Source organism: Aquarana catesbeiana, linkage group LG01 (assembly GCF_042186555.1).
Source record: "Aquarana catesbeiana isolate 2022-GZ linkage group LG01, ASM4218655v1, whole genome shotgun sequence".
In the NCBI taxonomy this organism is placed as follows: Eukaryota; Metazoa; Chordata; class Amphibia; order Anura; family Ranidae; genus Aquarana; species Aquarana catesbeiana.
Genome location: NC_133324.1, coordinates 492,372,869 through 492,391,717, shown reverse-complemented (window position 1 = coordinate 492,391,717; position 18,849 = coordinate 492,372,869). Strand labels below are relative to the sequence as shown.

General features: G+C 41.2%; 1 protein-coding gene across 1 annotated transcript; it reads left to right on the top strand.

Moving 5' to 3' along the window:
- Positions 1 to 9,675: 9,675 nt before the first annotated feature.
- On the top strand, positions 9,676 to 17,056 carry TINCR (TINCR ubiquitin domain containing). The gene is made up of 2 exons (XM_073636379.1): positions 9,676 to 10,024; positions 16,456 to 17,056. Exons 1-2 carry the CDS (start codon positions 9,762 to 9,764, stop codon positions 16,457 to 16,459), a joined length of 267 nt encoding a protein of 88 aa, XP_073492480.1. The 5' UTR covers positions 9,676 to 9,761; the 3' UTR covers positions 16,460 to 17,056.
- Positions 17,057 to 18,849: the final 1,793 nt, after the last annotated feature.

Sequence of the window (18,849 nt, the reverse complement as noted above, 5' to 3'; positions counted from 1 at the left end):
CACGCTGCGTGCATGGGGGGGCAGGCCTCAAAATTGAAAAATACCCTAAAAATGCACTTTCTCCAGCTGCCCCCCTGTGGTTAAACCCCACCCTGGAACATATTTGCCCGAACCCCACACTTGGACTAAATTCAACATTAAAACAGTGGACCAGGTAATATCCAATCAATCTCTGGCCCCACTCCCCAAATTGACCTCTGATTTCAACATCCCGCAGTTATTTTTTTAGATATCTACAACTCTCCCATGCCTTCAGTCGCCAATTCTCCAGTCCCCCCCCCCCCCCAGATCGTCCAATCCACGTTAGAGGAGCTCCTCAGGTCCCAATGTGCAACTAAGCCCACCTCGTGACTTTACTCCCATTTGACAATGACCTCCCTCCCTACTCTGGAGAAATTCAGAAACAAATGGCTACACGACATTCCCCACTTTGACAATGATGATTGGGATGACATATGGGACTTCCCTTTCAGATCCCTGGTCTCCTTGAGAGACCGCCTAATCCAGTTCAAAATGGTCCATTGCGCATATTTTACCCCACACAGATTATACAAAATAAACCCCGCCTCCCCCCTGGGATGCTGGCGCTGTGGAACAATACCTGGTGACTTATATTTTTTTGGACCTGCCCTGCCATTGTCGAATATTGGAAAGAGATACTAAATGTCATAACACAGGTCACCACCATACCGCTCCAACCCTCCATAGCAATATGTATCTTGGGCCTGATAGAACAAATAATTCCCATGGTGGCAAACCTCACCCTGGTTGGGCTACTTCTCTTTTATGCCCGCAAAGCCATAGCCTTCAGCTGGCGTAAGCCTACTTCTCCTCCTCTCTCCCTGTGGAAACAATTGGTCAACAACAGCCTGCCTCTTTACAAAGATTGTTATGCTAATTGGGGTTGCCCTCAAAAATATGACAAGGTTTGGTCCAAATGGCTGGAGGATTCCTAAACAGCATCAGACTTACAGCCTACTTAACCCATTACCATCTGCTAATAAATAGGAATTTGCAATTATGAATGTAACATATATTTCTGAGATGCACGTTTTAGCTCCACGCTGTCATCCTACCTATGGAGCCAGCCTGCTGCGATCATCATGATACTCTAATGCCGCGTACACACAACCGGACTTTTCGGAAGAAAAGGTCCGATGGAATCATTCCGTCGGACATTCCGATCGTGTGTGGGCTTCATCTGACTTTTTCTTTCTAAAATTCTGACAGACCTAGAAATAGAACATGTTTCAAATCTTTCCGACGGACTCAATTCCTATTGTGAAAACCGTTCGTCTGTATGCTAGTCCGATGGACCAAAAACGGCGCAAGGGCAGCTATTGCCTACTGACCTTCTTTTTTCTAGTCCCGTTGTACGTCATCGCGTTCTAAACAAACGGACTTTGGTGTGATTGTGTGTAGGCAAGTCCGTCTACTCTGTCGGAAAGTCCGGTCGTGTGTACACGGCATAAGATCCTTGTTGTGTTTCATGTAACAGTTTACCTTAGGTCATAATTCTGTATGAACCAAAGTTATCACTCGTCATGACCAGTGTATTTTGTTTTTCTGTTAACTGTTTAAAACTCAAACAGATTTGCAAAAAAAAATGTTATCCACAACATAGAGGTGAAAACTTTTTTCAGGAGCAGCTCCATCCAAAAGAAGAAGCATATATGAAGGAGAGGAAGAAGTGGAGGGAAAATAACAAAAAGGCACAAAAAAGAGGAGAACATGTGTAACACTGGTATTGTTAATCTGAGCAAAACAAATCTCTGAGGAAATAGATTGCTAAAAAAAAGGCTCAGTGGTAGTAAACCACTGCAGAATAAAAAAAAAAAAAACCTGTAAGACAATGGCATAATGTGCTAGTGCTATACTAGCACATTGTGAAATACTTACCTTAGACCGAAGCCCTTCCAGTAGTCACTGCTGAGAGGGGTGGCATCTTCCTCTGGCCTTTCTTTTGAGTTCACGGTCACCCATGCTGTGAGTGGCCGGAGCTGCGATTACGTCACTGTCACTTGTGCGTGGGAGCCCTTGGCTTCGGGAAGAAGCTCTGAAGGTCTGCAGGGTGTGCCAGACCTTCAGAGTGCATGCGCTGGTAACGTCAGCGTTTGCATGCAGGGTGAATATCTCCTAAACGGTGCACATTTAGGAGATATTCATCTTACATACAGGTAAGCCTTATTATAGGCTTACCTGTAAGTAAAAATAACAAAGTGGGCTTTACTACCGCTTTAAAGTATGCCCCTCCAAAAAAGACTTTTCAAACATACCCTGCCATCTATTAATTTACAAGACAAATTGCTCTAAAGAAACGTTTTGTCCAAAATCTTATCGTTAGAAGTTCCAACACATGCACTCAATAATACAGGATTTAGAAATGCTTCTTTGTTCCATCCCCCATCAGCATTGAACCCGAATATCAGTGTTTTTAAAGTAATGGTGCTCAAAGATTTAAAGAAACTCCCCTGAGGAAGACATGTGACACTGAGTCAACACTCGTTTGGGAGGGGCCAGGACAGTAAAGGTCCCCGGAACCATTGTGTAGCTGGAAGCCTGCTAGGTATCTGTGAGGCTTGTGTGGCAAAATAGAGACAGCAAAACTGATTTTATGTGCCTGTTATAGCCTGGTGCGCTGGAAGCACCAGGAAAATGTGAGTACCCTATACTTTTGTGTTTTTTAATAAAACAGAATTTTAAAAGAATATAAGCACTATTAGATCTTTTTTTGCATACACGCTCTGGATGTTACTGGCTACTTATTAGGAGATAGCAGCGAGGAAGACTAGAGAACGCTGTTTGTAGCCCCGGAGAGGCTAAAAGGCTTTTATTGACCTTACTTATATGTGATCACATTGATTACAGAGTATTTGGGTTTTTGTTAAAATATTAATTTTTTCTATTGCAACTTATAACACATTTTAAACACTTATATTTGACACCATCTGTATTTATATGTATATATAGGGCACCACAGTACAGCATTATTTTGACATTTAAAGTTGTACTCAGCACATTAAAAAGGATTGTGAACAGTGCCAGCAGCTCAGCTCGTTACCTTTTCCCTTTGTGCATTAGCATAGAAGCTTGCAGGATCACCTATATTCTATATGATGAAATAGTACTGGCTAATTCTATACAATAGGTGACAGTAATGAGTAGACATTCCCTCTTAGCTCCTAATCAAAGGACTAAGAAGTCGGACCTTTACCTGTCCTTTCATCACTAATTTTCTACTCAGCATTTTCAGATTAAAAGGATTGTTAGGAGACATTGGGGAACTCTTAAGAGGGTGCAGTGGTGAAGGTGTGGTGACACTTACCGTGAGCATAGAAGCTACATGCTGGCACTCTGGCCACGGTGGTGGAAATAGACATGAGAGAATTGTTTCTCAACATTTTTACCTTCAAGGAACCCCTAGCAAAACTCAGATCTTGGGGAACCCCTAAAATAATTTTTATATCTACAGCTCACGGAACATTCATGTGATCAGCGAGCTGTAGATATAACAATTATTCTTAGAAATAGCATTAAACAATAGAATAAATATCAAAACTTACCTCCCTAATGTGAAACTTGTGCTTGCTCTTTTGCACAGAATCTCCAATTCTGGGTCAAACTTGAAATAAGCTGTGTACAGAGAGCAGCAGGGCAGCGCATAGGGGGGAGCCAAGAGAGCATAGTCCAGTACGGGGGGGGGGGCAGGAGAGAACAGTATAGGGGAGCCAGGAGGAAACGGCACAGTATGGGGGCCCGGAGGGCACAGTATATTATAGGGGTGCCAGGAGAGCACAGCTCAGGGGAGTCAGCAGGGAACAGTGTAGGGGGGCCAGGAGAGGACAGCACAGTATAGGGAACCAGGTAAGAACATAATATGGGGGCCAGAAGAGAACAGTAAAGGGGGACAGGAGGAAACAGTATGGTGGCCAGAAGAGAACAGTATATGGGAGCCAAGAGGGAACAGCACAGTATAGGGGTGCCATGGGAGCACAGTTCAGGGGGCCAGCAGTATAGAGGGGCCAGGAGAGAACAGCACAGTGCATGGGACCAGGAGAGCACAGCACGGGGGGGGGGGGCAGGAAAGCACAACACAGGGGGGCCAGGAGGGAACAGTACAAGGGGGCAGAAGGAAACCGTATGGGAGCCAGGAGAGAACCGCATAGTACAGGGGCCAGGAGAGTACAGCATAACGGGCCAGAAGGGAACAGTACAGGGGGACAGGAGGGAACAGCACAGTACAGGGGGCCAGAATAGAGCAGCACAGTACAGGGGGGCCAGGAGAGAACAGCACAGTACGGGGGGGGGGCAGGAGGGAACAGGACAGTACAGGGGGCCAGGAGAGAACAGGACAGTACAGGGGGGCAGGATGGAACAGGACAGTACAGGGGGCCAGAAGAGAACAGGACAGTACAGGGGGCCAGAAGAGAACAGGACAGTACAGGGGGCCAGAAGAGAACAGGACAGTACAGGGGGCCAGAAGAGAACAGGACAGTACAGGGGGCCAGGGGGAAACAGGACAGTACAGGGGGCCAGGAGGAAACGGCACAGTACAGGGGGCCAGGAGGAAACGGCACAGTACAGGGGGCCAGGAGGAAACGGCACAGTACAGGGGGCCAGGAGGAAACGGCACAGTACAGGGGGCCAGGAGGAAACGGCACAGTACAGGGGGCCAGGAGGAAACGGCACAGTACAGGGGGCCAGGAGGAAACCGTATAGAAGGGCCAGGAGGAAACGGTATAGGGGGGGCAGGAGGAAACGGTATAGGGGGTCCAGGACGGAAAATACTAGAAATGGCCGCACACCACTATATTGATCCAAGATCCCAAAAGACACTACAGGAACAGAAGGCTGGGTAGATGCATTTCACACACTTTGAGTGTGATTAATCATTTGTTCCTGTAGTGTCCTTTGGGATGTCCTAATAAAGAATCTTGGATCAATATAGTGGTTTGCGGCCATTTCTTCTATTTTCTGTTGTATACGGAGGCTAGCCAGGGCAGGCACCCACTGGATTCATCAGGCTTCGTTTTCTTATCTGGAGCGAATTCTCCTTGTTCAGTCCAGGAGGGAACAGTATAGTATAGGGGGCCAGGAGGGAACAGTATAGGGGTGCCAGGTGGGAACAGCATAGTTCAGGGGGGCCAGGAGGAAACATAGTTCAGGGGGGGCCAGAAGGGAACAGTATGGTTCAGGGGGCCAAGAGGGAACAGTATAGTTCAGGGGGCCAGGAAGAAACAGTATAGTTCAGAGGGCCAGGATGGAACAGTATAGGGGGCCAGGAAGAAACCGGTGGAAACAATACTGACATCTTTAGTAATTTTTCCCATGCAGAGTAGCTCAGGGAAGCTGCTGGAATGCCCGATTCCCGCCTGCTCTCTTCTCTCGTCCCTCCCGAGTGATGTCACACATTCACATGCAGGCACCTGGGATGGAGGGGAGGGGCACATGTGATGGGTGTGGGACAGTGATGTCAGTTGTCTGTTCACTGCAGCCTGTCAGTTATGTGGGGATTCGATCCACCGTTCATCTGCTTGTGATGAACGTCAGGTCGTAGCGGAATCCCTGGGGACCTCTCGCGGAACCCCGGTTGAGAAATACTGCAGTAGAGAGACACTTGTATGAAGTTTTGAATATTCTTGTCTATTTATTTATTACACATGTATAATGGACTAATGATTTATGATTTGTGGACACCATGGATGAATTTATATATTTATGTGTACATATATGAATTTTCATAATATTTATTGATTCGCACAAGTTGCACATTACAAAAAACATTTTTGTGAAACTATAATATTTGAGGTGCTTACATATTTTGTAGCAAGTCTGTACAGTATATTTCTGGTAGTTGTCTCTGAAATATTACACTTTATTTTTTATTTCTCAAACCTGCCTTGTCTCTTAAATTATGACCCAGTAAATCTGGCTGCATACAGTGCAATATTTGTACAATATTTTTGGCTGTTTTCCCTGAAATAATACACTCTAATTTTTATTTGATTATAAAACTTACATAGTATGCATCGAGTCTGTACACTACTTCTGCCTGTTTTCTCTGAAATTATATAGTCCAATTTTTAATTCCTGATAAAACCTGCCTGGTCTCTCTTTAAAATTGCAGCCCACTAAAGTTGCTTACATAGTGTACATCAAGTCTGTGCAATAAGTCCGGCTATTTTCTTCATATTTTATTTCACAATAATCACACAAAAATACCAAATCATGTGTCAGGAAAATAAAAAAAAAAACAGGATGTTTGCTTGCACATGATTGGAAGTCAAGCTTCACCACATCCACTAATTCCCTTGCAAAGTGTAAATTCATTTGCAAAGTAAACGGCCTATTTGGCTTAATCATAGTGTACTTTCAGTCTGTACAATATTTTTGGCTATTGTATTTGAAGTAATGCACACTATTTTTTTTTTATTTCACAATAAAACCTGCCATGTCTCTCCATTTTGCATGAAGACGAGTCAAGCTGCTTTCATATAGTGCAGTGAGTTTGTACAATATTTTTTGGCTGTTGTCTCTGAAAGATATCATTGTATATTTTATTCATTCTAAAGCATTCCTGGCCTCTCTCTCTTATATTGTGGCCTATCAAAGAAGTCTATCAATAAAGTCTTAGATAGTGTGCATCTAGTCTGCACAATATTTCTGGTTACTGTATCTGAAATACTACACTCTAAATTCTATTTAATGATAAAACCAGCCTCATTTCTCCTTAAATTACAGACTAGTAAAATTACTTAAAATGTGCAAAGTCTGTACAATATTTTTGGCTACTGTCACTGAAATAAAGTACCCTAATTTTCATTCAAGATTAAATCTCCCTTCTAAAGCTGCTTACATAGGGGGTTATTTACTAAAGGAAAATCCACTTTTCACTGCAAGTGCACTTGGAAGTAAAGTCGCTGTAGATTCGAGGGGGACATGCAAGGAAAATAAAAAACAGCATTTTAGCTTGCACATGATTGGATGATAAAATCAGCAGAGCTTCCACTCATTTCAGATCTACCCCTTAGATTTAGAGCGACTGCACTTCCAAGTGTACTTTCAGTGCACTTTCAAGTGCACTTGCAGTGCAAAGTGGATTTGCCTTTTGTAAATAACCCCCCTAGTGTGCATAAAATCTGTACAATATTTTTGGCTGGTTTTGCTCAAATAACAAACCATAATTATTTTCTCAAAAAAAAAAAAAGAGATAGTGAATTCTAGCCCTCCTTCCACTATCTCAGCGCTATAGATATATCGGATTTCATAAAAGAACCATCATGACTGCAGTAATAAATATTACAACTGCATAACAATAACCCCTCAGCAGCCACTTTATATGTAAGCACATAAAATGATAAAATTACAACAATAATAAAAATAGCACAATATCAACTCAGGTGTCTATAATTGTTATAGCAGCGCTACTCTTATAAAGTCTATGATAAGCTTTTCATGTGTATATAACACACAGGGTGAAAAAAAACAGTTGACAGATGGTGTGAAAAGAGTCCCAGAAACCTCAGATGATGATCTTGCTATGTCACACAGTAAATATCCCCACACCGATGTCCGTGTGTCACACTCCCATTCGGGGTTCACACCCACCAAAGGGATGGATATATCAGGCATGGATAGATATACCACAGCTGACCTCAGCATCAAGACAGGTGTCAACGTTTATCATATGAGCTGTAAGGCGCGCGCATCGGGGGCGTGCAGATGCGGCACTCATGTTACGGTGAAATTCAAACGGTTCCGTTCTGTGCTTGCGGTGGGAGGCAGAGGAGACTCCGGGACAGCGGTGGAATCCATATGATAAATGGTGACACTTGTCTTGATGCTGAGGTCAGCTGTGGTATATCTATCCATGCCTGATATATCCATCCCTTTGGTGAGTGTGAACCCCGAAGGGGAGTGTGACACACGGACTTCGGTGTGGGGATATTTACTGTGTGACATAGCAAGATTATCATCTGAGGTTTCTGGGACTTTTCACACCATCTGTCAACTGTTTTTTTCCCCTGTGTGTTATATACACATGTAAAGCTTATCATAGACTTTATGAGAGTAGCACTGCTATAACAATTATAGACACCTGAGTTGATATTGTGCTATTTTTATTATTGTTATAATTTTATCATAATTATTTTCTAGATAAAACCTGCTAGTTCCACCCTCTTAGATTGTGGCCTAGTAAAACTGTTTATCTACTGTGCAGTGAGTCTGTACAATTTTTCAGGCTGTTGTCTCTGTGTGGAATGAGTGTATAATATCTCACGGAAGTGTTATTAGAAAAAAAATGTTTGTAGATTTGGCATAGTATTTTACCTGACCAAGATGTAGAAGCACAGTTACAGTATACCCCCTCAGTTGTCAGTTATTTATTTAAAACATGGACAATGTTGCCCTTAGGAAATATAGTTTGTATAATGAATATAAAAATAATTTTAAGTAAAAATAAATGAGTATATAAAATACAGTACATATCCAACAGACATAAGTTCATCTTCAACAATTGTATCTGGCAAAGTGTAATGTTTTAGAGCAAGAGGTGATTTCATACTATCAGAACTTGTTTTTTTTAAACATATTATTCATTTCTGTACACTGATATGTTGAGATTTTTTTTTGTTTTTTATATTGAAAATGAAAATAAAGGAAAAATTATATTGAATATGTCAGGTATTATACAATTGACATCTAATACATCCTACACTTAGTAATACACCTGGTAATCCTCAACATACAGTAGGATACAAATTGCACAGAATACTAATATGCACTTAGAAAATTCCACACAAATAAGGCAGAGGGAGTGAATTAAAATGAATTTACTTAAAAAGAATAAAAATATAAAAAAAAACATAAACATAACATATTGCCTCTTATTTCAGTAAAAATGGAACACTGTATTGGGTTTGTGGAACATTTAAAATTGACTAGATTGTAGGTCAAACAATACTAAAGTGCTGATGTTTAAAGCTGAACTGCACACATATACAAAATTGATACAGGGTAAAAAGAAAAACAAAATTGAATCTAATTATGTATTAAAAAAATGAACTCTATTTTTAAATTCTATTAATGTAAATGCTTAACTCTGTTTTAATATCTACTTTTGAGTTCTACTTTTCATAGGACTACAAGAGGCAAATTCAGAAAGGGAGGGTGGCTATTTAGACTCTTGCCCATACTCAGGGGCAGGCAAAAAAACATGCTGTCAAAAGGAGAGAACAGTATTAGGATCTCTTTAGTCTGCTGCTGTCTGTCCAATCATGGCAGGGAATTGTACAAGCTGTATTGCTTAAATGCAGTAGAGGAAAGTAATGTCACCCTAGGTCACCATCCTCAGGGCCTCTCTGGACTTCCCTGAGAAAGGGGACCCTGGCTCAAATTACATATACCACAAACCCACAATCTTACTGTGCAGTCAAAATTTTATTTCATGCAAGAGGTTCAAAAATGCAACAGGAAACAAAACATTAATACATTACTAGTTATTAGATTCTCAAATATATATATATGTTGTATACTGTATCTAATACTCTTCCTGTAAACATTAATACGGGAAAGTGCAAGTTGGTATAATAATTTATGATTGTCATCTGTACAAGACTCTGCATGCCCAGAGTGCACTTGTAACTGCATGAAGAATGCAGCTAATACCTGTCAGACAAGAAACACCAGAACTTATTTATTCAGAATCCTTTTCAAGGCTTCGCCTCTCTGCTATTGCAAAATGTTTTAAACATGGTGCTATGGAAAAACTAAGACGATTAAGCTTACACTGGGTGAAATTTGAGATCCTAGTTCACCTACCAGAGGACTCCCAGATGGTGTCTGTGATGGTCAGACCAGGGAACACTATAAAAGACATCAGGGTTGATTTAGTAAAACAAGGAATCACCTCTTGGAAGAAATGTTTTTCCTACAATGGGAGAGAACTAGGAGAACATGAAACTATTAAGGACCTCAACATCAAAAGTGGTGCAGTTCTTTTGCTTGTGCACAAAAATGAAAGGTAAGCAGATTTATTTGGAAATATATGTTTATTAGAGATCATGTTTTTTTATCTAAATGTTAGTTTCCTTGTGATTTAAGGAAACACACATGAATGTTTAATCAAGTTATACTGGTTTGAGAAAGGTATACTGCATGTCTTAGAAATATATCTGTATTAAGGTATTGCTCAACAATAGACACATACCCAAATCTGCAACACCGCTCCAAATCACCTCAGCTCTTCATTCAAAATCTGTCTGGGTGCTGACTCCTATACCCATCCCAGCTTTCACAAAAGTATAAAAACACATTAGTCTCCCTTCCATGAAAACAAAAATGAATGCATACATTCTGTCTCCACCCAACATACCACGCTCCCCCAAAGCATTTCACCCCTACAGGGATTTGAGTAGGTACAAGTATTGCTCAAGTAAGCACCATGCTGTTATCGTGTATGAGAAATGATTGTGGTACAAATGCTAGATGTTGCAATATATGTTTTCTGCTGAAGCTAAACTGCAGCCAAACAACTAAATATACTTGAAATACAGTACATATACATTTACCTGCAAAAATCAGCCAAATCAGCCCCTTTAATGATGCCTATATTGCATATCCTGGAGACTTGAATCATTCCAGGTTTTACTTATAAAAAAAAACAGTGGAGTACCACTTGAGTTCTGTAAGGTTTTACCCCTTCATGACCAGGGCATTGCTATTCAGCACTGTGCTTCTTTAACTGGCATGCAGTCATGCAAAGTACGCAAAGGAAATTTATATAATTTCTTTCACACAAATACAGCTTTCTTTTGGTGTTTTTTTTTTATCACCATTGGGTTTTTTTTTTTGCTATTTTAATGAAAAAAGTATATTTTCTACTTTCTGCAATAAACCATATCTAATAAAATCAAATTTTGTAATAAATTTAGCCAAAATGTATTCTGCTACATGTCTTTGGTAAAAAAAATCCCAATAATACGTTTGAATATTTTGTACTTTTATTGTGGGAAAAATGTGAAAACTTGAATATAAATTATTGAAACGATATAAAATCCCAATAAGTGTATATTAATTGGTTTGTGAGAATGTTATAGCTTCTAGAAACTATGGTATATGTACAGTATATTAGAAAATAGAGCAATTCTGATGTACTGACATCTCATTTCTTGAGGCCCTAAAATTCTAAGACAGTACAAATTCCCACTAAAATGACCCCCTTTTGGAAAGTAGACAGTCTGAGGCATTTATTAAGAGGCATGGCTTTTTCTGAAGTCGTATTTTTTTTAAATTGTTTGAAATTATTATTTTTTTTGCATTTTTTTCACATACTGTCACCAGTGCAATAGAGTATCATCATATGACTGATGTTGCAGTGATCAAGGACACTGACTGGTGACAGTATGTTTAAAAAAAATAAATAATTGTTTATGAAATGTTGTAATATAATATATATTTTAATGTTTTTACTTTTTTTTTTCTTTTTTTTTTACTATTTGTTTTACGTATTTCATCAGAGCAGTTCACTGTCACCATAGTAACACTGTACTACTCAGGGGGTAACCAGGAATTCATTCATAACAGCTTTGTTGACACTGTGATCATGTGATCACATAACGATCACATGATCACCAAGCCCGAGTACTGGGATCCGCAATCTGCTGTGTCCAGTGGAGGGGAGAGCACCCTGCTAAACTGGAGCAGGCAAAATGATGACATGTACGTGATTTTGCATGCACGTGCCGCCCAGCCACAGTATGTGTACTGTGGCTGGTCGACAAGTGGTTAATTACCATGCTCATATGCAGGCTTGGGTCCACTTACCTCCTTTTCCCACAACACTTCTGGGTTCCCACAAACTCCTGGACACACTCAGGGGGTATAAGTTGCTATCTATCCTGGCCTTAGGTGCAAAAAAGGCCGCACCCAATAAGACAGAAATGACTGGGCATATAATCTGTCACCAGGTGCTCCACTGGCAATCCTGACATGCAGACAGCTGGGCTGCAGCACAATAGCACCCAGCTTCCTGAGATCCGGTCACTGAATTGATCACTGTGTCCAGGGTAGTGAACCTAAAGGGGGGGGGGGTCATGTTCCTTCAGTTGTTTACCTGTGTGTCCAGATCAGACCCTTCTTCTGCCACTTGTCTGTGATGCCAATCCTAGGATCCCTCCAGCTGCTCACCTGGACTTCCAGACCTAGCCTACCTCACTGTGAGAAGTACACTGCCATAAGGGAAGTGCAAGTAGCCATTTGTAATTTACGGCTTGATTTATTGTATTAGTCACCCCCCCCCTGTACTTATTGTCTATTGGATTTCTCATAGACTGTACTTTTCTGCCACCTAAAGCCCTATTTGTGCATTGCTCCTAGTAGTTCCTGTTTTGTAACAGCTACACTACTTGTTTCACATTGTTATATACTGTATGCATAGCCTCTGCTTTTTGTATTGCTATGCCTACTCAGATTTTTTTTCTGTAAGTTTAATTTAAAACTATCCTCTCTCTGATCAATTGGCCGATTGCACAGTCTATTACAGGAATACAGTGGCGGCACATACACAGAACTGGTGCCAGGATTTTTGACACCCTAGGCGAAACCTAATTTTGCCGCCCCCTCCCCTTGGCTCCGCCCCTGATGTTTGCGGCGCCTCGCCACTATTTCTTCAGCCGTGGTCCGCAGGCCTGCACCTGCGTCCCTGGACCCGGTCTGAAGACAAACAGTGGCGACACCAACTCACTTCCTCACACCAGCCCTGGTCCACAGGTGTATAGACAGGCCAGGGTGGTACATGGACAGGCCAGGGTGGTACATGGACAGGCCAGGGTCACAGGGTGGTACATGGACAGGCCAGGGTCACAGGGTGGTATATGGACAGGCCAGGGTGGTATATGGACAGGCCAGGGTGGTATATAGACAGGCCAGGGCATATAGCCAGGGTCACAGGGTGGTATATAGCCAGGGTCACAGGGTGGTAAATGGACTGGCCAGGGTGGTATATGGACAGGCCAGGGTGGTATATGGACAAGCCAGGGTCACAGGGTGGTATATGGACAGGCCAGGGTCACAGGGTGGTATATGGACAGGCCAGGATCACAGGGTGGTATATGGAGAGGCCAGGGTGGTAAATGGACAGGGCAGGGTCACAGGGTGGTATATGGACAGGCCAGGGTGGTATATGGATAAGCCAGGGTCACAGGGTGGCATATGGACAGGCCAGGGTGGCATATGGACAGGACATGGTGGTATATAGCTAGGGTCACAGGGTGGTATATGGACAGGCCAGGGTGGTATATGGACAAGCCAGGGTCACAGGGTGGTATATGGACAGGCCAGGGTCACAGGGTGGTATATGCACTGGCCGGGGTGGTATATAGACAGGCCAGGGTCACATTGTGGTATATGGACAGGCCAGGGTGGTATATAGTCAGGCCAAGGTCACAGGATGATATATGGACAGGCCAGGGTGGTATATGGACAGGCCAGTGTGGTGTATAGCCAGGGTCACAGGGTGGTATATGGACAGGCCAGGGTGGTATATGGACAAGCCAGGATCACAGGGTGGTATATGGATAAGCCAGGGTCACAGGATGGTATATGGACAGACTAGGGTCACAGGGTGGTATATGGACAAGCCAGGGTCACATGGTGGTATATGGACAGACCAGGGTAACAAGGTGGTAAATAGACAGGCCAGGGTCACAGGGTGGTAAATGGACTGGCCAGGGTGGTATACGGACAGGCCAGGGTCACAGGGTGGTATATGGACAGGCCAGGGTCACAGGGTGGTATATGGACAGGCCAGGGTCACAGGGTGGTAAATGGACTGGCCAGGGTGGTATATGGACAGGCCAGGGTCACAGGGTGGTATATGGACAGGCCAGGGTGGTATATGGACAGGCCAGGGTCACAGGGTGGTATATGGACAGGCCAGGGTCACAGGGTGGTATATGGACTGGCCAGGGTGGTATATGGACAGGCCAGGGTGGTATATAGACAGTCCAGGGTCACATTGTGGTATATGGACAGGCCAGGGTGGTATATAGTCAGGCCAAGGTCACAGGATGATATATGGAGGGGGGAAGTGGGAAGCATGCAAAGAGGATCAACTGCACCAGATTTTGCACTCTCCAGTTTTACTAAATCAACCCCATAGGCTCACTTTAGCTGCTGTGAACCTGGCTAAAGCAAGTATTCCAGCATTAAGCTGGGTTCACACTTATGCGAATTGGATGCGGTTTTCTCTGTGTCCAATTCGCATGACAGAAGAGTGTGCCCGACTCTAAATGAAGCCAATTCAAACATCTCTGTTGTGGCAAAGGGTCCTGCGCGTTTTTGGCTCTGTTTCAGGTCCAAATTCAGGCAAAAATTCTGACCTGATTCGCACTGGAAACTGACCCCCTGCTGGGAGCAGCGGCCGCAGCTAGTGTGAACCCGGCCTCAAGGGAACAAAATACCTAGGCCTAATACACGTGGGCATTGTGAGCGTATAGTGTGAAACAGCCTTTTGGTTATATGGCTGGAGCCACCAGGAACCGTGTGCAGGCCTCCTATGTAACTCTATGGGTGCGCAGTAGCTGTATAGATACAGCCACTCTTTCGAATTAGGCTTCATGTTCAAGGTTTGATGTACCGTGGCTGTGGGAAACCGCTGAACGTGGCAAAATCGCGCCCGTGATTTTGACGCAATTTCGCTATGTTTTTTCCACGCTTTCTGGTTTCCCACAGCCAACAGTCAAAACGTTCCTATCCTGAACACGATTCTTCCACATTCAAGATAGGGAGGATGAAAGAGGTTGAACCACCCCTAACTGCAGCAGCTCCTAAACAATCCTAAATGTCAATGTGTACATGGACACAAAGGATTTTATGGAGTTGAGTTTAGGAGCTTCTGCAAAAAAACGCCAAAAGCTCCTAAACTCAAGTTCAGGAGCTGCTAGCGTACATGAAGCCTTAGACAGGCATACAGGGGTACTGTGTCTGTATAGCCACTGCATACCCATAGAGTTACATAGGAAGTCTGCACACAGTTCCTGGCGCCTTCAGCTATATAAACAAAAAGCCACTTCATGCTCTATGGGCAGAGCACCTCATGTGAATGAGGCCTAAATATCAAAAGGCTTGTTCATAGTGAACGTGTAGATTAGATTATACTAATTATAAACTTCTATTAAAAACCACCCTGGGACACTAGGAAGCATATAATTCCACTAAATGTACTTCAACACATCTTAAGGTATAATGCCTTATCCATATACCAGATCTCCTAACAATGTGTCATGCGCATCTAATGGTAATAAACTCCTTCTATGTCCCCATCTCTTCATTTGTTTTCTTCCACTATCCTTATTTTTTTCCTCTTTCCTGTTCTTTCAGCATCCTGTTTCTCTACTTTTTGTTTCTTCCCAAGTTTTATTTATTATTCTAGAATATCTTTACTTCTTTATAAAGTAGAAAACTTTATTTCCACTAATAATTTTTGTTGGGGACAGTTTTCTTCACACAGTTGGGATTATTTTTCCAAGTGTTACAGCCCTCTCACACCATACAATCATCTTGTCTAGCGATGCTTTCTTCTTATTTTGGTAGTAGTGGTTATATGAAACTTTCAGTTTTGGGTTTAGATACCCTTTCATTTATTTCTATTAGTATTATATTCGTTAAAATTATTTTTTGTTAGCCTCTTCACCATGGTAAACATGTAGGGTACCAATGGTTCCCATTACCAATATACCAGGTATGCAAGGTATGCACATAGCAACTTTCCTGCTTGCAATTTTACTAAGTTTATCCTAAACCCTAAATTCCAACAACTGCTGGAGCACCAGAAGTGTTGAAGAACCTGGTGCCTTTTGGCATTAGGCTGTGGTTTTCACTTAGAAGCCCACATTTTAGGGTCTTATCCTGGACACTCCTGGGTTCTGAAAGGCATACAGGTTATCAGCATAGCCAGCTGTATGAAGTAACAGACAACGTTTTCTGTGCTGGGTTAATATATACATTTACATTTGGGCATTTAGGATGCAGTCATATGCCTGCCAATAGGAATCTATCTAGACCCACTATCTACAACCAATGATGTATACATATCTTTTATAACATTGCAATAAGCCACCCAGGTGACATGTCTGTATATATATGTATGAATTTACAACAGACATTTACTTATCAATTAAATTTATATCCTATACCGTGAAGCCAATATGTATGCCCTGCATGCATGTGTGTATATAAATGAAATTAACAGTTTTTGCTTGTCTGTTCATAATTGTAATGTATTTATACATCCATCTATGCCAATTAAATGCTTTTACAATCTATACCTCCACTAGTCAATGGCCTCATCTAAAGTCCCAACCTCCCTTTTCTTAAATATATAAATTTACAGTAAAAGAAAATCTAAAAAAAGAATCTGCTTATTTATCCTTTTTCATTTTATTCCAAATATAGGTAGCAAAAGTGATACAGAGGAATATGACAGAAGATTGCACATGCCATTTCTCTGGAGATAATGAATCTGGGAATCAAAGAATTACAGCATTAAAGGCAGTGTCTTTAATCCAAATATTTGAGCTACAGTATGCAGAACATTTGATGACCACAATAAAAAGGAACATTGACATGGCTAGAATATATGACCACCTTATGTGCAGTGAAACTTTTCTGGTTATACAAAAACTGTGACTGTACCTGGATCTGTTTTTATACAAAACAGTAAGAGTTCATTGTTAAAATGTTCACCAGTATATGAGCATGTCTTTTTATTCAGCAATCCGAAATCACCACGTTCCTGTATCTAGCACTTCCTGTATCATCATTCATCGCATGTAAGATCACCAACAAATAAAGGGTTGAAAAGGGTCTCGTGCATAAGCTGGCAGGTGCATGACGAAACTCTCTTGTGTCTTATGCCTAGCAAAGCAGTAACTGCCACTGTCTACACTGGTAATTGAACACATCAATACTCCTTCAGAGCTGTACTTTAAATTTCAATGGTATGGAAATTTGAATATTATTATTATTGTAAATAAATGCAATTTATTTAAATGTACTGTCCATCTCTCACCTGTATTTGTAACAAGTAAATTATATTAATGATAGTACACTAAACCATTCTTACATCTTTCAAATATTTCTAAATTCATGACCACCTATATTCTGTAGATTGGGCAGACTGTGTCTATAAACGTGACAGTTTTACCTAAACCCACATTTTTATTTAAAGATGCACAAAAGACAATTAAGAGTAAATGTCAAACAGCTTGTGTACCAGAAAACAATACAGCCAACAGGATAAAAACAGTCATCTTGAATACCAAAGTCCGAAAATACAGTGTATGCCAGTAGGGCTGGAGAAGGCTGATATGTGTTGTCTACAAAGACTAATTATGCGTTCAATGGATCTTCGTGCCTGCTTATTTGTTTGGACCTCAGTCAAGATATCTGACAAAATAGGATCTTAGAATGACTGGATCTAACAATCAGCAACAAGCTGTAGCAATGTCCATCAACCTTTTTGATCTTAAAAGAGTTGTAAAAGACATGAAAGGAGAGGAGAGGGAAGAAAGAAAGGAAAAAGCAATAAGGGGAGAGAAAAAAAAATTACAGAGGGGATGATGGAGGGAGCGAAAAGGGTAAAAGGTATCTACTAAGGTTGCAAGTAATGCCAAGGCAGCCACTCGATCAGAGATAGGCGTAATATGATTCATAAATACTGACGGTATTCATCAGAGAAATTAAATTGATCCCAGTAAAACCACCTAGTCTCGTGTAACCCACATTCTTTAAAAATTATTCTTTTACAAGCCAGGGCAAATGTTTACAGAACACATCAGATGTCTAGAAATAACTAGTTACTTAAAGAACAGAAGACTTGGGCACTCAAGCAATTCCTAGCAATTCCTAGTAACAATATAGTCAGTGTACAAACAGGAACAGTGTCCATTGAAAAAGATCATGCTTTACCTTGAATGCTCTGACATAGCATGATACTTTGTACAAGAATAAAATGTTAGCTTTACTGCCAAGGAGCCCCATTCATTCGTTGAACAACAATTCAATAAAGAATTATTATTGGCTAAAGTTTTCAAATATTTTGTTTCTTAAGAGCCTTTTAGAATACAACTGGTTATAATTGAGCATTGAGATCTTCTTAAGGAACTATCAAGCCTATTGTTGCCAGAGTTGGTGCAAATATACCAAGGCAACCATTTTTTTCACAGATGCAGTCTATTGTGTATTAGGTAATATACAATACATTAATAAACAAATTAAACTGTTACTTGTGGCGTATCAACAAGAATATAATTTGCTTGGACATATGGTGACTATCACTAATACATTGTGATGCTGGTAAGGGCTCATATACTCAGCCACCATTTGAATTTTTAAAACCTCATGCCCCATGTCTTAACATTTGGTAATATAACATAGATATTGGTTATTCTCTTCTTTCACACAAATGATTAACTAGGTGGGAGCAATCTTCAGCAGCCGTGCAAACTTGCAATTTAATAGCATGTTAAGCATTTTACATAGTTAATTGTATCCCTCAGCTTTGTGAGATCTTGCAATATACAAAACTTATTATGGTAATACCAAGTATCCATATTTGGTTCTGTGGACACGACCAGAGCAGTAACTCTTTAGCACCATCATCCCTTGAAAAACGAAGATTAGGCAGAAGGAATATATAGGATGGGATTTTTGACGCGCAACATAATTTGTTATGCAGACCACTATTAAAACTTAATACATTTTATTTACAAATTACGATTAATAGCATTATTGTATCGGTTCAACTATATACTGTTCTGGTATAAAGCTGAAATATTCCATCACGTT